The sequence below is a fragment of the Glycine soja genome, chromosome 4 (genome assembly GCF_004193775.1).
Source record: "Glycine soja cultivar W05 chromosome 4, ASM419377v2, whole genome shotgun sequence".
Taxonomy (NCBI): domain Eukaryota; kingdom Viridiplantae; phylum Streptophyta; class Magnoliopsida; order Fabales; family Fabaceae; genus Glycine; species Glycine soja.
In genome coordinates this window covers 12,756,790-12,784,190 of record NC_041005.1, presented here as the reverse complement: position 1 = coordinate 12,784,190, position 27,401 = coordinate 12,756,790, and the positions used below count along the sequence as shown (strand labels likewise).

Below are 27,401 nucleotides of genomic sequence, written 5' to 3'. Positions count from 1 at the left end.
TAGTTGTTGCAGAAGTAATGATGGAAAAGTTTATCCAAATGCTTAATTATTCTAGAGTGCTAAATGCACACTCAATTAAATGACGCAATACATAAGAGATAATTAATAGAGTACAATTCACAAAAATGGTTAATTAAATTATCTTAATTTCCTAAGATACAATGAACCAAGGTTCCCACAAAAAACAAAATGAACTAAGGCTGAAAAGTAGGATAGTGATTAAGTTATAGGATAATATATTATCAAGTAATAATATAGCAAATTAGATACATGATATGCGACTAATCTTGTATACTTGTATATATATGTACATACACAATAAACTCAACTTTATAATGGAAAGCCACAATCCCTTAACTTTACTACTGCAGCTGTTCTATGATAAATAGCTTTTGTAACATCAAGAAATGGAGTCTGTAACAGTGCCTAAAACCAGTGTAGGTTGATGTACTTCATGATATACACCATATGTTCCAAGATTGATAGAATAATGCCTCGTATTCACCAGCAGGCTTAATCACTTGATCGGCCTTTTAGTTCTCCAAGAAATTTCTATAGAAGCAGGCATCTACTGCAAGCTTTAATGGCAGAAAATGTGTCATTTACTCATCCAAAAGTTTTTAAGGAAAATTAGGATTCATGTTCAAGTAACCACCTCCTCAGTGGAAGTGACCCTCCTGTAATTCGTCAACTCAGAAAAAGTCAAAATTTCATATGCGTTTGAAAATGCTTATCAATAGCTTATTTGAACTTATGACAAGCACTTTTACAAGTGTGTGACAGAACCTATAAAATTAGCCTATGATGTGTCCATAAGCTATTTTCATCTTATTTCAATTAACTTACTGGGATAACTTATAAAAATTGCTCACAGTTTATATGAAAAGAAGTTAACCCTATATCCCCTTCAGTTATAAAAATAACTTATACATTAGTGCTTATATGATAAGTACTTATTCACTAAGCACTTTTAAGCTGTTCACTAAAACGCACCCTTACTGTAGTGGAAACTCCTTCTGGAGAAGGTCCAAATTACGACTATCACAAGCTTCCAACATGTCATTCCTAGAAGCACAGCTGGAGAACAGGACGAGAAAGAAGGTTAGGTCTCGCAAATATAAAATAACAATTAATTTGAATTTTCACTCTCCCATTTGCCTCAGTCAAATCCTGATCTGCTTTTCTCTGTTAAAATATATTCTAATATCATACCTCAACGAAATTCTCAAATATTGCCATGCATTCTCTGCTTTTGGATTCATGGCAAGTGCTCGAACATAATAACGAACGGACTCGTCATACATACCCTGTAGGAAATGTCAATGGCATAGTAAATTAGTATTAACATAACACAGTTAAGATACAACGTATAAAATTACGAGTAAACACCTGTTTTGACAAGTATATCAAAACGATCCTTCAGTGTTTCATGTCAAAAAATAGCACTAAGGCCTAATTGGAGGTCAACATTTGGTATTGAAGCACTATTTTAAAATATTTATTATTGGAGAATCAAATCAACGACACTTGTAATTTTAGAGAACCAAATTGAGTTCTTACTCTAAAATCAATACCAGATTAGTGTAAAAGCACCAATACTAAATTCAAATGAAGATATCAATGTTTTCAGGAGAAATGCTAGGAACACACTCTCTAAAACACTCTTTTGAACACACTCTATCCTATTGGTTGATATTTATTGAAAATAACACAATTTTGTGGATCTCACATTCTATTTAATATTTCTCTCTCCTAATTTTGTAGTTTTCAATAAATTTTGACCAATTGAAAAGAGTGTGTTTCATGGGGCGTGTATGAGAGTGTGATGGTACTCCCCATGTTTCAGAGGTCAACAATAGTCATTTCAGAAACAAAAAAACAGCATCATTCATCTAATCATTAGGATACCCTACCTGTACTAAAATTCACAAATTATTAATTGCCTATTCAAACTATAAACATGCATAATTTAAGAAGCAAGATTGATTTTTTAATTTTTTTAAAAGAAGTCTTTTTAATTGTTAAACAACAAGAAATTTCAAAAAGGATTGGTGAAGTTAAACAACAAGAAGTCGGATCAAGTAGAAACGAATTCTGCTTATTCTAATTTCAAAAATTATGACTCTGACAACTTCACTACACAGATCACTAAAAAAAAAAAAAACTTCGTACCCCATTGCCCAGAGGCTCTTCGCTATGCGAAGGTATGGGGGAGGGATGTTGTACGCAGCCTTACCCTTGCATATGCAAAGAGGCTGTTTCCGGATTCGAACCCATGACCAATAAGTCACCAAGGCACAACTTTACCGCTGCACCAGGGCTCGCCCTCACTACACAGATCACTAATTTAACAAAATTTCACCTTATCAATAAATTATTCGTTGGGTTTTAGAATTCAAACTTACATATGTATTAAAATTTAATTTTTCTCTACAACTTTTTAGCGCTCTCAATTTTGAGATTACTAGTTGGCATTAGAAGAATAGCAGCGACATAAAAGTTGTGAAAAAGTAGCAAATTTAGGAAAGTCAATAAAAATAGGAAGGTGAAAAATCAAGGGGATAAAATTGGTATCTTTAGATAACTCTATCATTTTCATTCCTCCATCTTCCACATCTGTTAGAGAATAGAAAGCACCTCTTCTTTGGGAAATTTTGTTGTGTATGGACCCTATCAAAAAACTTATTTATTATTTCTCTTGTCAAACAGTGATAATTTGGTATTTTCATCCTATCTTCCTCCTTTTCCATTTCCTTCCTCTTTACACCCAAACACATAAAAGGTACGTGTCATTCTCAAGGCACACAACTGCAGCCTAAGCTAAACTTGTCCAAAATACTTGCAAAGTGTTATTATACCACACCAAAAAGAATCACACCTAATAAGCTCCAATGCATTGCATAGATGGATATCCTAATGTACTCCCACCCATGCTATAATGTACTGCCTCTTGCTTTGGAGCAAACATTGAAATCAAGAACCAAAAATCAGATGAAAGTTGAATATTTCTACTGATGTAGCTGCCAAACGCATATTACAGTTTAACACTTGCAGTAGCAGATACCACAAACATAGTAAAACCGAAATGTGACAGGAATGATTGATGATTCTACATCCAACTTGATATGTACGATACAAATAAGATAAAAGCCCAGCAGGGAACTGACCTGGTTTGCATAACTGATGCCCATATTTGCCCAAGCACGGACATAATTAGGCTTTAAATCCAGCGCCTGCAATGATTATTGTTTTAAACAAAAGGTGAATTCCATCTGAGAGAGAATAGATTTAATTAAAAAATAGATTTGTTTGTTTCCTCCAAAAACATGACTTTACAATACAATGATGGAAAAGGCAGTTAATTTAGGCAGAATGAACTAGAGCATTTGACTGTCTTCTTCATAGGTTGCTACAATTTTTTTCATTTTTTTGTTACTTAGCATAGGAAATATATAATACTTGCTCATACAATTACAGTTGGAAACATCTGTACATGAAAATAAATAAGAACTAGTGATATACATTATGCCCTAAAATAAGCTTAATATCATAAATAGTTACTTATGACAAGTGTTAGAAAAAATAACCAGAATTCTGAAACACATGAACCAGATTTTGAAAAGAGACATGACAAACTCCCTAACTTAATAGTTCCATAAATGTCCCCCTCATGATCACACATTTGATTTCCCAAAATCTTGATACATTAAGTTACATTTGAATGACATAATTACCTGTTGATAAGCCATTATTGCATCAGCACTTTGAACACTGTTTGCTTGTGTTGCACCCAGCTTGTTCCATAGAGAGTAATCCTGTGGCTTAAGTTTCAGTGCTCTTTCAAAAGATGCAATGGCTTTGTCATATTCTCTGGATAAGTTGTACATGACCCCTAGAACTATGTGGACATCTGCATCATCAGGTGAGAGTTCAGCTGCATCATTGAATAACCTAGCTACCTGCAGAAAGAAAAATAACCCTTTTGAATTGTTAGATAGTATTAGAGTAATGTACAGAGAGTTGCAGTATTTAACTGCACTCTCCGTTAAGTGAGTCAGTTAGGGGTTAGTTTATTATTTGATTAGTTAGTTAGTTGTTATTCTAGCCTATATACCAAACTGAATTACAGAGTTCAGTGGCTTAATATCATTTTACACTTCTCTTTATCGATTTTCTCTTTCTCTTAAAATATCTCTCTTATCTCCTTTTATGATTCTGTTAGAAATCTGATATGGTATCCAGAGCTTGGTGAGATCTTCTATGGCATCACAACAGAACGTGTTTCTTACCTCTTCCTCTTTTCCTAACTTGATTTCACACAAACTTGATGATTCAACTTTCGTTCTCTGGCGTCAACAAGTTGAGCCAGTTATCAAATCTCATCGCCTTCAGCAATTTGTAGCAAATCCTCAAATTCCGTTACGCTTTCTCTCCAAAGAAGATCGTGAACCAGGCATTGAAAATCCTGCGTATGAAGCTGGGGAACAACAGGATCAGGTCTTCCTCACATGGCTTCAATCAACACTTTCAACGTAAATTGTCTCTCAAGTGCTAAGATGTGCTCACTCATACAAAGTTTGGGAGCGGATTCACGATTATTTCCATAAGCAAATGCAAGCCACTGCACATCAGCTTCGAACACAGCTTCAAGCTACAACTCTTGGAGGCAAGTCGATGCGTGAGTATTTGCCACAGATCATAGCGACTTCTGATTCTCTTGCTTCCGTTGGAAGTCCGATTATGCTTCAGGAGCATATTGATTCCATTCTAGAAGGTCTCTTCACTCAATCATTGCGATTATTGAGAGCAAATTTGAACCTCTACCTATCGCCCAGGTTGAAGTGCTTATCTTCGCTCATGAAGCTCGTTTGAACAAAGTTCAAACAATCTCTCTCTGAATCTCCCTCAATAAACTACACGCAAGCTCAAACAGTGCCAAACAAGTCCTTTGTGCAACAGGAACCTAGGAGTTTCTATAATTTCCGTGGCGGATCTAGCCATGGCAGTGGTTTTGGTGGCTGTTTCAACTGCAGTGGTGGCTGGCACGGTGGCGCCAGTGGTGGTGGCGGTGGTTGCTTCACTAATTTTCAGTGCTAGATATGTTTTAAGTACGGCCACATTGTAGCGCTTAGTCATTATCGGTTTGATGCGAATTATCAACCGAACTCATCTCTTGTGCTTCATGATCCTATATCTCAAAGCTATGGATTTCAGTCTCAAAGTAACCCTAATTCTGGGTAGCAAAATAGTGATAATCGCCCATCCAATGTTTGGATCAACAGCAATTACAAATCTGCTAGCCCCAACACTCAATCAAATCCTAGTGCTATGTTGACTAATGTTCCTTCTCAGTCAGCCTCAACCTCTACCACTATTAATTGGATTCCTGATTCAGGAGCTTCATTTCATGTGACTGGAGAATCTCAAAATATTCAACAGCTTGAACCTTTTGAAGGACCTGACCAAATCTTCATTGGAAATGGTCAAGGTTTCCCAATCACTGCCTCTAGCTCTTCCTCCTTTATTTCTCCTTTCAATACCAAAATCTCTTTGTCTCTTAAACATCTCTTACATGTTCCTAACATTACTAAAAATCTTATTAATGTTAATCAATTTGCAAGGGACAAAGGTGTTTTCTTTGAATTTCACTCTAATTATTGTGCTGTAAAATCGCAGGTTACCAATGAAGTCTAACTTAAAGGTAATGTTGGTCCTGATGGTCTCTACAGCTTCTCCAACATCCAGTTTCTGCTTCTTATAGTTTTCCTTGTATTTCTAGTTCTGAAAAACCCTCTGTTAATCCATGTAATAAGCCTGACAAGCCCATTGTAAATCCATGTAATAGGATCACCTCTCTTTGGCATGATAGACTTGGTCATCCCAATCATCATGCACTGCAATTAGTCTTGCAAAATTGTAAAATACCTACTTCTAATAAGAGTTTTGATTGATTTCTGTTCAGCTTGTGCAGTAGGAAAGTCTCACAGACTTCCTTCTTCTTCTGAATCTGTCTATACTTCACCTCTTGAATTAGTCTATAGTGATCTACGGGGACCCTCTCATGTCCCTTCAACTAATTGATTTCTCAATTATATAACTTTTTTATGCTTTTTCTCGTTTCACTTGGATTTATCTCCTCAAAAGTAAAGCTGAAACCTTCAAGTTTTTTCAAAAGTTTAAGGCTATGGCAGAATTACAGTTTAATTATAATATTAAAAGCCTTCAAACTGATTGGGGAGGGGAGTTTAGGCCATTGGCACCCTTTTTATCCAGCTGTGGAATTCAACACAGGCTAATTTGTACTTACACCCATCACCAAAATGGAGTTGTTGAAAGAGAACACAGACATGTTGTAGAACTTGGTCTTACATTACTGCATCATGTTTCCTTACCACTTAAATTTTGGGATTTTGCCTTTTGCACAGCCATTTATCTTATAAATAGGCTACCTACAGCATCACTAGATTTTTCAGTACCCTATCATATGCTGTTCCAAAAGCTTCCAGAATATACCTTTCTCAAAACCTTTGGATGTGCTTGTTTTCCCTTGCTTAGACCCTACAACAATCACAAGTTAGACGTTCGATCTAATGCGTGTCTTTTCTTGGGTTATTCTACCTCTCACAAAAGGTATAAATGTATGTCCCTTCAGGCAGAATTTATATCTCTAAGGATGTCATTTTCAATGAATCCAAGTTTCCCTATGCTGACTTATTTGAGACTTCCCCTTCTCTCAGTCGGTCCACTTCTTCCTCCATTCCTATTATTCAGTCTCCAAATCCCTCACATCCTACTTCTAATTCCCCTCAACCCACTCAAACTCATACCTCTGTTTCTGGTCATTTAAATCCTGATGTTGTACAGTCTGAATCTGTTTCTGCTCAGTCTTCTTCTACTCATCAGCCAGCTCAGTCTGACACTGACACACCTATTCCAGCATCTAGTCCAGTTCAGTCCTCTAATACTGAACCCACAGATCAGTCTCTCCCTGTTACTGTTGCTTCTGTTCCAGCAATCAGTTCAGAAGCCACATCCTCAACTATTAATCCCACATCTCCTCAAAGACCACCAAACACCCATCCTATGCAAACTAGATCTAAGTCTGGTATTCATTTACCCAGAATCAATCCTACACTTCTGCAGGCTCATTGTGAACCAAAATCTGTCAAACAAGCTTTGACAGATCCTAATTGGCTTTTAGTCATGCGGCAGGAGTATGAAGCTTCAATGAGAAATCATACTTGGGACCTAGTTCCTCTACCTCCAGACAGACAACCAATTGGCTGTAAATGGGTATTTCAAGTAAAGGAAAATGTCGATGCCTCCATTAACAAGTACAGAGCCAGGCTTGTGGCAAAGAATTTCAATCAAGTAGCTGCTTTTGACTTTTCTGAGACTTTCTCCCTTGTGGTGAAACCTGTCACCATCAGGCTAATTCTAACTTCAGCCCTCACAAATCAGTGACCACTTGCTCAGTTAGATGTCAACAATGCTTTCCTGAATGGTTTCCTCAATGAAACTGTATATGTCTCAACCATTTTCAGAAATCTAATTCTACTTTGTGTGCAAACTGAACAGAGCTCGGTATGGCCTTAAACAGGCTCCTAGACAGTGGTTTGAGAAACTTCAGTGAACATTAGTTCAGTTTGGGTTTGTTGCAAGCAAATGTGATCCTTCCCTCTTCATCTACAAGACTAATTCTCACACAGTTTACTTGTCTATGTGGATGATATAATAATTACTGGAAGTTTTGTTTCTCTAATTCAGCACCTCACTTCTCAGCTTAATTTAAGTTCTCCCTCAAACAGCTTGGTTTGCTGGATTATTTTCTTGGAATAGAGGGGAAAACTCTATCGGACAAATCTCTCTTACTTACTCAGAGCAAATATATCAGAGATCAGTTGCAGAAAACTAATATGGCTGAGGCTCAATCCATATCATCTCCTATGGCATCCAGTTGTAAACTCAAAAAAATTGGCTCAGATATTTTTTCTGACCCTACTCTGTACAGGTAAGTGGTTGGTGCTCTTCAATATCTAACCATCACCAGACCTGAGATCAGCTATTCTGTTAACAAGGTTTGCCAATTTATGGCCAGTCCCTTAGAATCTCACTGGGTTTCTGTCAAGAGAATCTTAAGGTATTTGAAAGGGTTTTACATGGTCTTCATCTCAGGCCTGCTACCTTGGGACAGTCCTATCCTATTAGAGCTCTATGTGATGCAGATTGGGCATCTGATGTTGATGACAGAAGGTCAACTTCTGGTACAGCAATCTACTTGGGTCCCAATCCAATATCATGGTGGTCCCACAAGCAGCAAGTTGTTGCTAGATCCAGTATAGAGGCGGAATATCGCAGCCTAGCTCAAACTACTGCAGAAATCTCTTGGATTCAAACATTATTGACAGAACTACAAGTCCCCTTCATCACTCCTATTGTCTTCTATGATAACCAAAGTTCTGTTGCCATTGCCCACAATCCAATTCTTCATGCCAGAACAAAGCACATGAAAATTGATGTTTTCTTTGTTCAGGAGAAAGTGCTGACCAAGCAGCTCATAGTTCAACATGTTCCTGCTCCTGATCAATGGGCAGATGCCCTTACCAAGCCCCTTTCTCCAACTAGATTCACTTTTCTAAGGGCCAAACTCAATGTTATTGAGGCTTCTTCGAAGTCTCAACCACCTTGAGTTTGAGGGGGGGGGGGGGGGGTGTATTCGAGTAATGTACAGAGAGTTGCAGTATTCAACTGCACTCTCAGTTAAGTGAGTCAGTTAGGGGTTAGTTTACTACTTGAGTAGTTAGTTAGTTGTTATAACTAACTATTCTAGCATATATATACCAAACTGAATTACAGAGTTCAGGGCTTAATATCACTTTACACTTCTCATTATCGATTCTCTCTTTCTCTCAAAATATCTCTCTTATCTCCTTTTATGATTCTGTTAGAAATCTGATAGAGTATATTTAATACATGTTAAATATGGAAATAGCTGTCACCAGAAACCAGGGATGCAATCACTAAAATTTAGGGATTTGATTCATTCTTACGAATTTATGACTGATTTTGTTGTACCCTAATATGTGATTATAAATAAGATGCATGTATGGACATATACAACACACAACATTCAGATATATTTTTTCTATAATCTATATATTATGCTTTAAATAGTTTATTATATTTTTAATACCATAATATTTTTTATTCCTGTTATTCTATAGTTTATTATATTTTTGTTATTTTTACATTAAAAAAAACAACAATAAAAAAGAAGCTAAGTTGGGATCACATCATCAAATTGGGGCCCAACAAATCAAACCAGAAAGAGAAAATAGAGAAAAATGTTTGGCCCAATTCCCTTGAAACCCTAGGAACCATCAACTTCTTTGATAAGTGTTAGGTTAGGTGCCGCCACTGTTGTGAATGTGCAAGTGCAAGCCTAATTCCCTATGGTAGAAGGTAGAGAACACAGATGGAGGATTATTGAAAGATCGGTGGCAACAAACGGGATGAGACTAAGGCTGTCCTACGACAGCACTGGTCGCAGCACCCTGCCTGGTAATGGTGCAAATAACCCACAAAGCCCGCAAAACGCCAACCCAATTTTTTTGCTTCTTCCTGCTAGCACGAGATTGTCAATCCCAAAATTGAGCAAAGTTTAGGAGACAGAACTAGGATTATTGTCTACACAAAAGACCCAAAACAACTGCTAAGACAGCACACCTCTCCACAAGGCTTTTCAAATACATTTGTATGTCGATTAAAAATTATAACGTGTTGTGCATGAGGTTTTTACTGTCCCCACTATATTTAATAATTCTTTACACGATTCCCACTATGAGTAATCAATCCACTTACATCGGCATAGTACAAAGAATCAGCCATCTCAGGCGGGGCAAGTGTTCCATATTTTGGGTGATGGCGCAACCATCCATATAGATACTTCAGAGCAGCTGTTTGCTCCAGTTCTGCAAATATTAGTAGATAACTCAATATTTTATATCTAGGAATACAATGTTTACAAGTCATTTGCATCAATGCTTTACAAATTCAGCAAAACAGAAGACATATACAAACTGGAGTATAAGAATCTTTCCAAATCAGGTAAACACAAAGTAAAGCAAGTAAAAGTATATTAGTTTCTTTAAAGAGCTCTCCAAACTCTACAATTTTCATCAAAGAAAAACTCCAAAAATATGGGTAGGAACATAAAATGAAATTAATTCAAGCTAGCATCAAGGCTTTAAGTAAGAAATGATCTTTAAGCTAATTTGCTATTATCATTTATGTCTTTCATCCAGGCAATGAATCAAAGCAATCACTAACCATTTGTATGACTAACACCAAGAGCAAGAAGCACTTCCAGGTTTGTCGGGTCAGCCTCTTGTGCACGCATCATTGCTGCAATAGCCTGTGTAAGTTTAAGAAGTTTTAGATCAGTTAAATTCTAAAGTAAACATTCAAAAATACATAGCAATGGATGGATCAATGCAAAACATGGTTAAATTGAGATAAGTACTGACACTTAGACTATATAGTAATAAGGGACAAGGAAGAAGAAAGTGTCAGTTTTTTACCAAATAGTCAATATAAAATTACATGAAGTGGCAGCATAAAATGTACATGGAGGATTTGGATAGCGAGTTTATTTATATTAAAACAAGGCCTTAGAGGCAGAAAAGCAGTTAAAAATAGGTCATAGAATAATAAGATTTCTATTTAATTACACCTAAATGCACTTTACCACTTATGTTATAAAAATACCCATTTTATATTATTATTCGTATATATGAAATGGCATATACAAATATACCATTCAGTGAACCAATTTTTTCCAAATGAAATTCGAAGCATAAACTGTATACTATATATCCAGAACCATCATTTGATGGTTTCTGCAAAGAAACAAATTCGAATAGCATAATTCATTGAACAGAAATACCATATCTGCCATAGACCGTTGACATACAAATACAAACAGATAGATAAATAGAATTGTTTGTTCAGTAGAATATTTTGTATGGTTCCAGCAAATTGCAGCTACACAATAATGTCATTGCAAACTACACAAATAGGGGGGCTTATCATCAATAAGGCATAACCTAACCTGTTGATCATCATCATTCTCTGCATGTGCTATTCCAAGCAGTCTCCACCCTTCAGCATTCTCAGGGTTTTTTAGGACTTCAGCTTCCAATGCTAGAACTGCTTCACTTAAAAGTCCTTTTCTGAATAGATCTTGACCTTCTTTTAACGGATTTGGATGGCCAACATAAGGATTTAAATCTGAGAAGACATACACACCCCTTGAACTGTCTAACTGCTGCTTGGCAGCCACTTGCTCATTTAGGAACCTTCATATAACCCCCAAAAGAGATTTTTGATTAATAAGGGAATAATCTCCTCAATGGCATGTAATATATTCAAGTCTAAAGAGAAAAAATATGGGCATAACCCAAGCACAAGGACAAAAAATAAAAACAATAGTAAAGGAACAAGAACAACCACTTTTTAATGTTAGTAAAAGAATAATTAATTGATTAAAAAAAAGTGAAGTACATTTAGGAGGTATATTATCCTTCTGAGCAACCAAATTAGATCAATCAAAACACTTTATCTTTGAATAAGATCCAAAGATTCTTTTGTTCATATTTCATATGTATCACTTAGTTTGTACTGTTAAAATAGGAGAAAACAGAGGTATAATGGACTGAAAACCGTGTGTTAGAGTACACAGCGGATGCTCCATTATATAATGATCATTACAATAAATACTAATAATGAGAGGGTATTTTATTTCCTCAAAATCGGTTCTACTTTCCTACAAATCCTAGTTTCCTACTAATAATAAATATATATTATTTTATCCTGATTTTGAACATGTACATTGGACCAATAGGAACCAGCAGTTAGTTTGACAAATATTGCATGGCAGCATCTATATAAATATTTGAAAAATGTCCAACCAACATTCAGTTCTCACTGATTCAGTATGAAAATCCAATGGTACACTATGTTTACACTAACACTGGCCTAAGCCCTAACAATGGAGTCTCCTACTTCAAACAAACTTCAACAATATAACACAAAATGAATCAGAAATCTGTCACATACTATTTAAGAAATACACATATAACTGCTACAACATATCATATAACTGTCCTATGGGATTCAAGAGGAGAGGCCATAAATTGACATACTTTGTTAAAAGCAAAACTGAGTTCAGGATGAGTGATTGTAACATACTGCAGAGCTCCAAAAACAGATCTCTAAAGAGAAGGATCTTGCCGTAAATCAGACCCATGTTTGGAGAGCCTGAAGTTGGAGTGCAAGGGGGAAGAATGGGCTTTGCTTCTAGCATATTGGTCTTCTGCAACAGATCTCGAATGTATTTAGACTGAGTCATTAAAAGTGCTCCACTGTTCTCTCGAATGTATTTTAATAGAGTGGTTGGATATGGGCCTGTTATTTCGGGCCCTAATAATAACACCCCACCATCAAAAGCCGTAACCTTCGTTTCTAGCCCAAGAGAAGATTTAATTAAAAATCCTGAGCCCCTTCAGCTGATAGAAATTACCAACACTACTCCCCCCCCTGCATCTTGTGACGCCAACAATGGGCTCACAGAAGTGGGCCTGCCGGTTAGCACTAATGCAGAAAATACACCCCACCACTACACATTCACCACTGAATTGAAGGCTGAATCCCCCCTGGGTTGGAAGGTGTACTCCAGAGGTAGATGGTGCAGAAAGAAAAAGGCCCACAATAGCGAAACTGTGAAGCTAAAGGCTGGAGACAATGACACCAATATTCAACAACAGCCCAAAGTAGCTTTAGACAATTATCATGAGACTAACATACACCCTCCTCAACCCCTGTGCGAAAATCTCGACGCCCCTCCAGATCATATGGTCAAAGACGCTCTACCAACTGACAACGTGGACTCCACAGTGTTTCTTATGGAGGCAGAGGACCACTGGAACATGGCGAAGCAGCTGGGGATTACCTGCGACATGGATCACCACAGTTTTATCAAAAGTTTTGGCGATATGGAGGATAGAGATTTGAAAGAGGCAGAGAAGTTGGGTAATAGGTTAGGGGCCTCATGAATATTCTCTCTTACAATGTACGAGGGCTGGGGAGGGGAGTCAAATGGAGCGCTATCCGGAGGCTGGTGAGGAAGCATAAAGTAGACCTTCTCTGTCTCCAGGAGACGAAAAGGGAGCAAGTTGACAAAAAAACGTGTCAAAGCCTTTGGGGAGATGACGACGTGTGTTGGGAAGCGCTTCCTGCAGAAAATACAGCAGGTGGTTTATTATGTGTATGGAATGACAAAAGATTCAAATTGGAAAGTAAGATATCAGGAAGGGGGTTCATCTTGTTGGATGGAGTATGGATCAATGAAGCCCAAAGAGTCCACATAATTAATCTGTATGCCCCATGCGAAATTCAGAATAAGAGGGAACTCTGGGAATCTCTTAAACTGCATAAAAGTCTGAACCCAAATGGATTATGGTGCCTAGTGGGTGATTTCAACAGCATTAGAAGTCCATCTGAGAGAGTGGGAGTATCGCAGCAAGGGACGGATGATAGACTTATTACAGAATTCAATGACTGGTTGGGGGATATGGAAGTTGAGGAGCCACCATGTGCGGGAAGAAAATATTCGTGGTATAGGCCGAACGAAACCGCAAAAAGCAAGTTGGACAGAGCTTTTATTTCTACTGAATGGTTCACAAAATGGCCAACTAGCACACAATTTACTCTGGACAGGGACTTTTCTGATCACTGCCCTGTTCTATTCAGTTCCAAAAATGTGGATTGGGGTCCCAAACCATTCCGAATCCTGGACTGTTGGCTCAAGGATAAGTCCTTCGTGCAGACAGTAAATGAATGTTGGTCACAGACACAAATAAGGGGGTGGGGTGGTTTCGTCTTAAAAGAGAAGTTTAAAAGTCTTAAAGAGAGGCTGAAGACATGGAACAAGGAGCAGTTCGGAGACACTTACAAGAAGGTTCAAATTCTACAAGAGGAGTTGTGCAAACTGGAATCCGAAACTGCTGACAGGGTATTATCCACTCAAGAAAACCTGAAAAGGAAAATGATTCAGCAGCAGCTATGGGAAGCAGCCAAATCACACGAGTCATTAATGAGGCAAAAAGCAAGGTCTAAGTGGATCAAAGAAGGAGATTGCAACTCCAGTTATTTCCACTTGATGCTCAATTCTAACCGCAGATACAACGCTGTGAATGGGGTGCTCATTGACGGCTCATGGGTTGATGAACCATTAAAAGTGAAAGAAGAGGTGCACAGGTTTTTCCAGCAGAGATTTTCAGAACCTATGCAGTGCAGGCCACAGCTGAATGGGATATCCTTCTGTAACATTGGCCAGCAGCAAAATCAGATGTTGGTGGGTAATTTTTATGAGGAGGAAATAAGGAGGGCAGTTTGGGATTGCGGAAGTGAGAAAAGTCCAGGCCCCGATGGCCTAAATTTTAAGTTTATTAAGCAATTTTGGCCGCTGTTAAAGACTGACATTATTCGCTTCCTTCATGAATTCCATGCAAGTGGGATTTTCCCTAAGGGAAGCAATGCATCCTTCATCACCTTACTTCCTAAGGTTCCTGGTCCCCAAACACTCAATGAGTTCAGACCTATTTCGCTTATCGGATGCACATACAAGATTGTGGCCAAGCTCTTATCAAGTAGGTTGAAGAAAGTCTTGCCAACCATCATTGATGAGAGACAATCTGCCTTCATAGATGGCAGACAGCTGCTACATAGTGTTATTATTGCAAATGAAGTGTTGGAGGAAGCAAAAAAGGGGCAAAAGCCATGTTTGATGTTCAAAGTGGATTTTGAGAGAGCTTATGACGCGGTATCCTGGGATTTTCTAAGCTATATGATGTCCAGAATGGGGTTCTGCAAGAAATGGATTTGCTGGATCCAAGCGTGCCTCAAATCTGCCTCGGTATCGGTACTTGTAAATGGGAGCCCCACTGCAGAATTTATTCCTTACAGAGGTCTGAGACAGGGAGACCCGTTAGCACCTTTGCTTTTCAACATAGTCGCGGAAGGTCTAACTGGTATTATGAGAAAAGCAGTAAATGAAAAGCTCTTCTCTGAATTCTTGGTTGGCAAAGACAGCATACCAGTTAGCATACTTCAATATGCCGACGATACTGTATTTTTTGGGGAGCCTACCATGCAAAATGTCAAGGTTATAAAGACAATATTAAGAGGATTTGAATTAGTTTCTGGTCTTAAGATAAATTTTGCAAAGAGCTACTTTGGTGCAGTGGGCAAATCCGATCAGTGGGTTAGAGAAGCTGCTCAATTCTTGAACTGCAGGATTTTGTCGCTACCGTTCACATATTTGGGCATTCCCGTTGGGGTAAACCCAAGGCGTGGTCAGCTGTGGGATCCGGTTATTAGGAAGTGTGAGAGCAAATTAGCAAGATGGAAACAAAGGCACTTATCTTTTGGGGGGAGAGTGACCCTCATTCATTCCACATTATCCTCCATGCCCATCTATTTTCTCTCTTTTTTCAGGTTGCCCGCAAAAGTAGCAGAGAAACTGATCCGAATCCAACGTAATTTCTTATGGGGAGGTGGCTCGGAGCAGCGAAAAATACCATGGGTGAACTGGAAAACAGTTTGCCTTCCAAAGGATAGAGGGGGCCTCGGTATAAAAGATATAAGGGCTTTCAACAAGGCACTACTTGGAAAATGGAGGTGGGAGATGCTTCAGCAAAGTAACAGGTTATGGTCCAAGATACTGGATTCCAAGTATGGTGGATGGAGATCATTGGTGGAAGGCAGTAGAAGGAATAATGAGTCAGGTTGGTGGAAAGACTTAATGGAGGTTACACATGACCAACAGATGAATTCTATCCTCCAAGAGGGCACTACTTGGAGGGTGGGATGCGGGGACAAAATCAAATTCTGGGAGGACTCATGGGCTGGACACGGAGAGGCTCTAAAGATGAAATACCCAAGGCTGTATAGGATATCCCTTCAGCAGCATAAACTCATTCAGCAGGTGGGAAGTTTCAATGACTCCTCATGGGAATGGAACCTCTCTTGGAGAAGGTCTTTGTTCGATAATGAAATCGCATCTGCTGCAGGTTTTTTGGAAGAAATTTCTCAGATTACAATCCAGCGACATATAGCAGATTGTTGGAAGTGGGAAGCAGAGCCTAATGGTTGCTATTCTACAAGGAGTGCATATAACATGTTACAAGAAAGTTCAGTGGGAGCAAATCCGGATGAAGCACTGCAGAACCTTTGGAAATTAAAAATCCCATCCAAAGCTGCAATTTTTGCTTGGAGACTCATCAAAGATCGATTGCCGACTAAATCTAATTTGAGAAGGAGGCAAATAGAGATAAATGACAGCACATGCCCGTTTTGCAGAATTCAGCAGGAGGATGCAGCCCATCTCTTTTTCAATTGCACCAAATCTCTAGCCTTATGGTGGGAATCCTTAGCGTGGACTGGAATAGTTGGGGCATTCCCCATAATCCCTAGGTACCATTTTCTGCAGCACAAAATGGTATGAATGGAGGGAAAAGAAACAATAGGTGGAAGTGCTGGTGGGTAGCCTTAACGTGGTCAATGTGGCAGCACAGAAATAGGATCCTATTCTCGAACGAACCATTCAATGCTACTAAGCTGATGGATGATGCTTTGTTTTTACTTTGGTCTTGGCTTCGAGCATCAGAGAAAGACTTCACTATGCACTTTAACTATTGGTCTACCAACTTACCAATATGTTTTTCAGCAGATTAGGAGGGTTCATTAGCTGTGGGGGCAGTATTTTAGGAGGGCTCACAAGCCATGGGGCTTTGATGATGTATTCTTTTATATAGGGTGGTTCATATCAATCTGAAAGTAACTTGACATGAGGATCCACTAGGATTTCTTTAAAACTTTGTAATTATAGTACCCCTGGTACTCTTATATTTATATACATATCATATTTTGCTGATCAAAAAAAAAATATAACTGTCCTATGGTTACTAAACACATACATAACTGCCATACAACACAACAAATAACTGTCTTATCACTCTCATCTCATCCTCATTATTTCACTCCTGCTATGCGGTATGTATAGGCATAGAATAGAAACAGCTGTCCTAGATTCCAAGCTTTAACTTTTCACATTGTCTGAAATCTAAATGCCATGTCAATTTAAAATAAGATTAAGGGCAAAGAAAAATATATGCTTCATATATGAATTTCCAAGGACGGGTGTGGCATTCTCTTGCTTCAATATAAAAACATTAGGAAAAGGGAATCAAGAGTGGTTAAGACATTATCTTAAAAAGGAAATGGTGTTCTTTGTCAATCTATCTGATAAATAGTTCTATGTGTAGGAAAAAAACAATCACAATTCAGTCTGTAGGAAAGTTTGACTTACTCATCATACGCTTGTGCCCAACTATCAGAAGTGCTATTATCCCCTAAGGCTCCTTCACCAAACTGCTGACCAAATTCATCTGCCCAATCATTAACATTCAACTTTGAGAATTCATTAACCCACTGATCATCAACTGCATCATGCTGCTGTTCTTCACTTGTAAATTCATTCACCCACTGATCAGGTCCATGATAAACCTTGAATCCACAAATCAGAATTCAAAAATTTGAGAAAAAGGGCGTCAAATAATTTGCTGTGCACCTTCATGATTTCATTACTTTGTATTTAAATTTAAAATAAAATCAAGACAAAATTAATCAACTGACTTGCATGAGTAAAAGAGTGGCCTAGTGCATGAAGCTCCCATTATTTTCTTCCTTCTGTTCAGGAGTATTTTAATATCCCCTTGACCTGAACATTCCCTCTCTTTTTTCTAATAATCATTTTTACTCTATAATGCACCTAAAATAAAGTGCAGCTGTGTCATTTAGCAGTTATTACATAAGTATAAATACTTTGGAGTTTAAGATCAGTGTTTCATATCACAATTATTCAGTGCCTTTTCAGAAAGCTCCCCTGTTTTCACTTAGTTTTATAACTGAATATATGGTTAACCATAACCAAAACTACTTCTTGATAAATCTTAGTTTTATAACTGAATATAAGCCAATCAATAATATAAAACACCAGCAAAACAATATGATTCCAAGCTCATTGGAGATACCTTATCATTTAAAAATTCTCCAGCCCATGCATGACCATGATTATATTGCTGATTGTATTCTGTTGCCCAATCTCCAGATGCAGGTAATGCATTCTCTTCAACTTGATTGTCATCAATAATCAACTCACCACGGCTCATCTTTGATACAAATTGAAGGAATTTTGAGTTCTGCATACCACAAAAGCATGTTATCGATTTTTTCTTTTATTGCAAGGAGGAAAGAAATGCAACAAAGAGAATAAAATATTCTTCTTAACACAAGCACATGAATATAGCACAGAAAAAACAAGCTCATCAACATTCAACAGAAAGTTGTTATTCCATACACATGGCTTTCAACGATATCCTTTGATAAACTTTATGGCATAGCACAAACAGGGTCTGTAAAACCAATCTTTCACAGTTTTTCCCTCCTCAATCTTGTCATCTCACTTTTCTTTATTTTTAAATAATTGAATAATCTATAGAAAAAGGAACAGCATATTCTTAACGCAGCCAAAGCACAGAAAAGTATAACAAAAAAAAATGCAAGGTATCAACTTAACACTACCCAGTCCCTTTGAAAAACAACAATGAAAACCCCAGACAACCATTAGCTTTAACACAAAAGGAGACCAAGAACCCCATTCTCTGTCAGAATTTGTGATAGCTGAGATACCATCTCAAAACTCAAGCATTACATTCCAGCCCTAAACATCAAAAATCAGCATATCAATGGAATACTATTCCCATCAAATTACTCCTGCAAACAAATTTAAAAAATTCAAGAATAATTCTCCGGCATTATATAATCAATGAGGAATTACTGTAAATGCTAACATAGTAATTCCTAACACTCATGTTGTCCTAAGTGACTTAGAGTTTTTTTTTTGGAAAGCAAAGATAATTTATATTAATTAGATACAGTACCAGAGGTACTACAAGATACAAAGATTAGGTCCTGTAATATCAGGAATATAAACCACCCTACACAATCATCACCCTACTAAGAGGACACACTAGCTAAAGACTATAGACATTGCTGAAGACCAGCAATGGAAAGGAGTCTTGAAATCCTTTTCCCAACCCCTCAGCCAAGTCCATAAAAGGAATAAGGTACTATCTGTCAACTTGGTGATGTCAAAGGATTGATTATGGAATATCATATCATTCCTGAGTCTCCAAATTGAGTTTGTAGCTGCTAACCACCACATTTTCCATCTTCTGTTAGAAACCTTTGATACTGCTGCAGAATGATGTTGGAGGAAATTATCCATTGGCCTGCAGTGGATAACCTTGTCTTCCTTGACCCAAGATAAGAATTCCCACCACATAGGCATAATCTTATCACAATTGAAAAACAGATGGGATGCAGTTTCAGGTTGACTATGGCAGAAAGGGCAGAGGTCATTTTCAACCTGAATTTGTCTCTTGACCAGGTTATCCTTGGTAGAAAGTATATCCCATAGCAACCTCCAGGCAAAAGAAAGTGCCTTAGGAGGGATTTTTATCTTACAAAGTTGCTGGAACCCCGCATACTGACCTTGATCGTCCAGCTCAGATTGAAGTACTTGGTAAGTAGATTTAGTTGTGAAATCTCCATTAGCTTCAACTCTCCAAATCCAGGTGTCCTTCAGGTTGATGTTTAGACTAGTTGCATGGATTTGATCAATGAATTTAGATGCTAACTGCAGCTCATTATCAAAGAGATGTCTTCTCCAAGACATGTTCCAAACCCAACCATTCTCAGACCAAGATCCCACCTCTGCCACCCTGAGTTCTCTTTGGGAAGAAACTCTGAATAATTCAGGGAATTGATCATTGAGGGGGATTCCTTCATCACCCCAAGGATCTTCCCAAAAGAGGAATTGGTCACCTCTACCCAGCTTCCAGCAGATTTGGTTAGCAGCAGCAAGCATACTCTGGTGTTGAGCAATGACCCTTAAGTCAGCCCACCAAGTAGAAAAGTATTGCTTTTGAGGTCCCTGCCCCAAGCCCCTCCAACCATTGTATTTAGAAACCAGAATCCTGTTCCAGAGTTGGTCAGATTGATGGAACAGCATCCATTTCCATTTGAATAGAAGGGCCTTATTAAGGGTTTTAATGTCTTTAATCCCCAGACCTCCCTTATCTTTAGGAGTGCAGTAAAGACTCCAAGATATCTAAGCAATCTTCCTCCCTTCTGGTTTACCTCCCCAAAGGAATTGCCTTTGGATGGCAGAGATCCTATTAATGACAGCTGAGGGGACCCTGAAAAAAGACAGATAAAACAGAGGTAATGCTGTTAAGACAGCATTAATAAGAGTGGTTCTACCAGCCATAGAGACATTTCTCTGGCTCCATTTGCTCAGCTTAGCCTCAAACTTGCTTATAATTGGATCCCAGACCACCCTTCTTCTTGGATTAACACCAATTGGAATTCCTAAGTAACAGAAAGGAAGCTGTAACAGTGCACAGTTAGGGTAGACAGCAGCAGAATTGCACCATTCCTCAGGTTGACCTATAGCACCAAACTGACTCTTTGCGAAATTAATTCTCAATCCAGAGACCATCTCAAAGCTTCTAAGAATGACCTTCACAGCTCTGACATTCTCCATGGAAGCTTCTCCAAAGAATACAGTATCATCAGCATATTGCAGAACATCCACAGGAACCTTGTTCTTCCCCACCAGGAAGCTTCTGAAGCAGTTTTGAGATACTGCTTCCCTCATTAGCCCTGTCAGTCCTTCAGCCACTAAGTCAAAGAGTAGTGGAGCCAAAGGGTCTCCATGTCTCAACCCTCTTTGAGGCTTAAACTCTGAAGTAGGGCTACCATTAACAAGAATAGAGATGGAAGCTGAGGTGAGACAAGCCCTTATCCATCTAATCCATCTCTCATGGAGCCCCATTCTCTTCAACATATATATGAGAAACTGCCGAGAAACAGAATCATAAGCCTTCTCAAAGTCCACCTTAAAGACCATACAAGACTTCTTGGATCTTCGAGCCTCCTCAATCACCTCATTAGCCACCAAGACTCCATGAAGCAATTGTCTGCCTTTTGTAAATGCTGTCTGCCTTTCATCTACAAGACATGGCATGACTTTTCTCAGCCTGTTAGCCAGCAATTTGGCTATAATTTTATAAATGCAGCCTATGAGGGATATTGGTCTGAATTCATTGATAGCTTGGGGATCTTTCAGTTTAGGAATGAGAGCAATAAAGGAGGAATTGCTGCCTTTGGGGAAGGAGGCATTAACAAAGAATTCATCAAAAAACCTAAGGAAGTCAGGTTTGAGCTGCTGCCAGAAATGCTTAATAAGTCTGAAGTTAAACCCATCAGGCCCTGAGCTTTTATCATTACCACAGCTCCACACAGCACGAGTGATTTCCTCTTCTGTAAAAGGTTCTACCATTCTGTCCCTTTGAAAAGCAGTCAATACACTGAACTGAACTCCATCTAAGTTAGGTCTTTGAAGCTGGGGTTCATGGAATCTATTTTGAAAGTGCTGTAAGACCTCAGTCTTGACCAAGAGAGGGTCTTCAACCCAAGATCCGTCAATCAGCAAACCCCTGATAGCATTTCTCCTCCTACTGTAATTGATTAGCTTGTGGAAATATAAGTTGTTGCTGTCCCCTTCTTTAACCCATCTACTTCTAGCTTTCTGTCTCAAGATGGATTCATGGAGATTAGCCTTCTCCCATAGCTTAGATTGAACTTCCTTCAGCTGCTTGATTTGTTGCTCCGAAGGCTGAGATGACATAGAGTTTTCCAACTCATTCATATGCTGTTGGAGGTGCTTTATTTGAATACATATGTCTGCCGAATTCTCCTTACTCCACATTTTCAACCTGTGTTTAAGGTTCTTAAGCTTGTTTTTTAAAGCAAAGCCCCCCCACCCCATGGGCTGATAAGCAGACCAGCAATCTTTGACTACTTGTTGGTACTCCTTTGACTACTTGTTAGTGACTTAGAGTGATGTCATGAATCATATTATTTTCACAAGCACCAAGTGAACTTTCCCCTCCTGTAAATATTAGTACTACCACTAGTCCACTACTGAATAAAATGAATATAAGTGATAAATCAAATACATTTTAATGTAACATAAATAGAATTTGTGCAAGACCTAAAATTTGTGTCTTGAGCACATGAAATTCAGGCTAAGGAACATAATAACCATGCGTCTCGAAGTTGTCAAATTCTTCATACAAGTAGAAAATTTAGCTAAATTCAATATCTATCCACAATATTCACTTACAAGATTCACTGCTCATATTCTTAAGTTTGCAAGAGTAAACAATTATCGATTAAGGGATTAATGTACAAATATTTCTCCCAAATTTCACATTTTATTTATCAAACAAAACAGTACACACAGAAAAAACATAGAGAAGAAAGGGTGAGTAAGTTAGCAAAAAGTCAAAAACTAATGAACTTCTATCTATTTTGATATTTCGTTTCGAAGTACTGGAATGGAATTATTTACATGCTAGTTAAATTGAAATTTAGAAGTCATGTACAGCAGAGAAACCTGAAATTTAGGGTCACCATTTTGGGCCAACGTGTTTGCAAGCATACGAGTCTGCTCCATTGCAGCAAAGTTTGGCATGTTCATACCTCGCATTTGATCTACTGACGACAATTGGGACTGCAAAAAAAAAAAATAGGAAGAGAAAATAATCTTTATAAAAAAAAAAAAAGAGAAAATGAATTACAAATAATAGTTAATACCAAGGTACATTGATTATCTACAAGTACCAGTATAATCCAAGCCTACTGATACCAACATCAAGACCAGCATAGAAAGAATTGCATCAAAGATACATTGTATGAAACAAGAAATGATGCCTCCCTCCATTTTGAGTTATATGTTCTTTCATGACCTGTTTATTTGGGTTCTATTTATTTGGGATGTTTAGATTGAAATTAAAATAATCTAAAAACAGAAAAGAAATCAAACAGTCAGATATTCTGATGACATTCCCCAAATGGCTCTTTCCTCCTGAAATGTGTGCTATACACAGGTGATGGATGCCAACATCAAGACCAATGAAGAAACAGGGTAGTGCATCAAAGTTCAGAAAATTATACGGAAGGAAAGCCCATCAACAAAGAAAAAAAGCAGGGACTGTGAAACTGAATTGTAGAGGAATAGACCTACAACAACAACAACGCCTTATCCCACTAGGTGGGGTCGGCTACATGGATCAACTTCCGCCATAATGTTCTATCAAGTACCATACTTCTATCCAAATCATTAAGTTCGAGATCCTTTTTGATAACCTCTCTTATAGTCTTTTTGGGTCTTCCTCTGCCTCGAATTGTTTGTCTTCTCTCCATCTGGTCTACTCTCCTCACTACAGAGTCTACCGGTCTTCTCTCTACATGCCCAAACCACCTAAGTCTATTTTCCACCATCTTCTCTACAATAGGCGCTACTCCAACCCTCTCTCTAATAGTTTCGTTTCTAATTTTATCCTGTCGAGTCTTACCACACATCCACCGCAACATCCTCATCTCCGCTACACCTACTTTATTCCAGGAAAATCTACAATGGTAGAAAAGGCTATAGAAGCAACATCATAGTCCAGGAAAATCTAAAATTAGAACATGGGAGTGATGCTAAGGAAGCAATTTCCACTGACTAATTATATGATGAACTTGTTTCAGAGATTTCATGGATTGACCAAAAATGGGTATTGCAGGTTTAACATTATTCGAAATTCAGAGTCTACACAACTTCAAAACAGAAATATGAGAGTAATACTACAGTGTTTGCTTTAGCAGTCAGTTTAGAATAACAAGTCTTCTCAATAAAGTTCAAGGATTTCAATTTCACGTTAATGGACTCAATACTAAATTAATTTGCATATAAAAAAGAGTAAGTAACTTCAAATTATAGCGAGAAATAGAAAAGTAAAGACTTCTCACATGTTCAAATTCAGACACCCAACCATTTGCACCATACTGTTGCTCAAATGAGTTAGCCCATGAATCAGGATTATCATATTTTTCCCTATGTTGACTAAATTCAGAAATCCACCCGTCTGGAGCAGGAGGACCAAGTCTCAGGTTGCCTTGAGACTCATTCCAGTAATCCTCAAGCTCCCGGAATCTTTCAGGCATAGGTCCCTTACCACGGACACTGCTGTCAATATCTAGAGAGCATAGAAGCGCATTTACCTGAAAAGTAGTTACACGTGAAGAATTCAGAGTCAAGCTATCAAGAAAAAAGAATATAGGCAAAGACAACATTTTATTTTAGGACAATGTACCAAAATATCTGGTAGAAATCATTATTGATCACATGTATATTGAACACATCATCTCTCCATATGCTTTATAAAAGGAAAGGTTGGCATACTCTAGAGTAAGAGCTTCTCAAATTTCTGAGTAAAATTTTGGTGATGGTATAACTTGAGAAGTGATGCTAATAGACCTTTGACTCAATAAAATAAAAGGTCAGCAAAATTGCATGAAGAAACAGCTATGGTACAGGAGCAACTCCCAAGCTGTCTAATCAAGGCTTAATTTGCAGCCAAAAGAGAATTTTTAAAATCATTTTAACAAAACATGAAGGAAGATTACACGGGAATAATCTCTTGTGCAATCACACCAGAGCCTAGGTGAACACCCTTACACCTAATCAGTAATCACAATATTGAACTTAAATCTCTAATACAAGCAACTTAATTGTTTCTGTTACTCTTTTCCCTCAAATATGACCAATTCATATTTTAGAACACTATGTTCATATGCATGCAATAAACTAAACTAAGTGAAACCATATGCAGGCTTCCATGAAATTCCTTACTTGGGCATCAATAAATTCTTCGCCTTTATCCGCAAAGAGATGCCTAGCCATTATGCTGCTGCGGTCACGGATGCATTGTTTATCACCATCAGATAAACCCAACATCGGTAGCGGAGCAGGATGAAAAGGCACTCCACCACGGCTGCTATCAAGAAACGAATGCAAAAAGCTCGATAGAACTCTTTGCGGTGTCCCTGCAGAGATAACAACATCAACTCCGCACCTCTTCTTCTATGTTCATTATTTGAAGCATCCACACAACATAATTGAGCCCACGGCACAAATGCCACTAATTACAGCAATTCAACTCAATCCCACAAAAGGGACAAACAGAAAACACTACAAATAACAGCCACCATGGCAAGTCAAAAGAGCACGATTGTTTTCTAATAAGAGTTGATTGGTTTGATAAAATATTTTCTGTTTTTATTTTTTGTTTTCCAAAGTTTATACAGGAAAAGGAAGACAAAAAGTAAAAAAAGAAAACGATAAAAAATTGTTTTCACTTATTCTCGTACAAGAGGAATGGCAACCCACTCTCTCCTGTTGGTTGAAATTTGTTGAAAATCACAAAACTGTGTAGGCCACACTCTTTATTTAATGAACCACACTCATGATTTTATGGTTTTTACTAAATTTTAACCTATAAGAGAGGTTGCTAACACTCCTTGTACAAAGTACAAACTTTTGAAAACAGAAAACAATTTCTCAATACCAAACAACCCCTAAACCAATCCAAACACCTACCATCCAACGGCAGCTGTTGAATCCCCGGTGGCAGTTGGCGCATTTGGGCAGCCGCCCCATCACGCTGTATCTCATCCCACGTCTCCTCAAGGCCGGTGGTGCCACGGAACCTATGCAAAAACTCCGAAGCCTATGGTTCCATAAAAAACAATCACTTAGATCATTCATTCACTGATAAGCATAACAATCAATCACACTCACACACGAAAACAAACACAGGCACAAAAATCTGAACCGAACCGAACCGAACCAAACCGAACCTGAGAGTTTGCATTCAATAGAGGCTTATCGAGTTCGGTGCCGGGAAGCTGATTGGCGGGAAGAGCTGTGGAGTAAAATTGGGATGTAGGGTCAGTGGGAGTGGATGTGGGAATCTCCTTCAACCTCTCCTGTTATAGTTTTTGAGACCAAATAAAATGAAATTAGTGACTGATGAGTGAATGAATGAAATTAGTGATGAGTGAATAAATGAAATTACCGGAGTTTTGGAGGAAGAGCCAATAAGGGCGTTGGCGAGGGAAGCGAGAGGGTTTGCGGAGGAAGAAGAAGAAGAGTCGCCACATGCCGCAGCGCCCGAAACGAGGTCGCGCATCGCCATGTTTGCCACCAAACTCTTCAACCACTTTCTTCTTCTTCTTCTTCTTGGTATGGCGGTGGCTGTTTTGTTTGTTTGGTTTGGTTTGTCCTTCCCCTCCACCACCCTCTTGGGCTGTTTTATTATCTCTATGTGCGTGCTATGCTTCTTGTCATTTTCTTCCTCTTTTTTTTTACAATTTTTTTAATAAAGGAAAGGGATTAGGATTGGATTTAAACTTGTGAGTTATGTCTGAATTTTAAGGATATTTTGATTATGAATCATGAATATTTTGATTAATCCTTTGCAATCAATAATCAACAATTTCGAATAATTAATATTTTAGTGGGTTTTATATTGTATGGCATAAATGTTTGTTTTTACATAATTAAAAGTTGTAATTTTAGAATTTGTAATAAATAGATATTTTTAATATATAAAAATTATATTTTAGGTTTACAATAAATAATTTAAATTGTGATATAAGTTTATTTAGTTATTGATAACTTCTCTTAAAAGGCTATTGAAATTTATTTGTGATTAAAGTTGATAAACCGAAAGAGATATTTGAAAAATTAAGTGATATATAAGTAAGAACAATCATCATAAGAGGGTTCAACATTTTTTACTATATAAAATCTCACATGTTGTCACACCTTTGCTAGTGAGAAAAATATTGTAAACAAACTCTACCTATACATTACGAGTATGAATACCCAAAAATATCCCTACGGCATCGAAGCATACTTGCCTTGTACTCTTGTCATCTTGACATCCAAGATGACCTTCCCATAAGTAGGAGTGTTCAAAAAAACTAGTTTGGATTGAATCGGATTGTAACTAAACCTAAATCAAATTGGGGTTTTTCCTAAACTAGTTCAAGAAAAAATGAGTGCATTATTTTATAAAACCAATTTGGTTAACCAAATTGTTTTTACAAAATCAGTTCGATCAACCGAATTGGTTTTTATTTAAATATTTTTATTTAAAATAAATAATTCAAAAACTAGTTCAACACTTAGAACTAGTTTAAAACTGGTTAAAAACTAGTTCAGTTCAGAACTAGTTAGGTTTTGAACTAGTTTCTAAATCATTTTGACTATTTGGATATAAAATCGAACCAGTTAAAACAGTTTGAAACCAATTCGGTTC

The 27,401-nt window shown here is 37.8% G+C and overlaps 1 protein-coding gene across 3 annotated transcripts; it reads right to left on the bottom strand.

The window, feature by feature from the left end:
• Window positions 1–201: 201 nt before the first annotated feature.
• On the bottom strand, window positions 202–26,391 carry LOC114409369 (peroxisome biogenesis protein 5-like). 3 transcript variants are annotated; one of them, XM_028372801.1, is made up of 16 exons: window positions 26,154–26,391; window positions 25,936–26,064; window positions 25,676–25,805; window positions 24,929–25,122; window positions 24,046–24,297; window positions 22,646–22,762; window positions 18,153–18,320; window positions 17,429–17,625; window positions 11,111–11,357; window positions 10,330–10,414; window positions 9,862–9,971; window positions 3,735–3,959; window positions 3,168–3,233; window positions 1,213–1,307; window positions 994–1,077; window positions 202–677 (listed from the first exon to the last, which is right to left on the bottom strand). In XM_028372801.1, exons 1-15 carry the CDS (start codon window positions 26,271–26,273, stop codon window positions 996–998), a joined length of 2,217 nt encoding a protein of 738 aa, XP_028228602.1. In that variant the 5' UTR covers window positions 26,274–26,391; the 3' UTR covers window positions 202–677; window positions 994–995. The 3 variants fall into 3 exon arrangements, with proteins under 3 accessions (XP_028228602.1, XP_028228603.1, XP_028228604.1); XM_028372802.1 differs by having other exon boundaries at window positions 202–578; XM_028372803.1 differs by having other exon boundaries at window positions 202–571.
• Between the last annotated feature and the right edge of the window lie 1,010 nt (window positions 26,392–27,401).

Coding starts and splice junctions, on each gene's coding strand:
- LOC114409369 (XM_028372801.1), bottom strand. CDS start 26,273: ATGGCGATGCGCGACCTCGTTTCGGGCGCTGCGGCATGTGGCGACTCT. Junction 11,358..17,428: donor TGGGCACAAGCGTATGATGA/GTAAGTCAAACT, acceptor GGTTATATGAAG/GTTCCTAAATGAGCAAGTGG. Junction 1,308..3,167: donor GCATCAGTTATGCAAACCAG/GTCAGTTCCCTG, acceptor CATTTCCTACAG/GGTATGTATGACGAGTCCGT.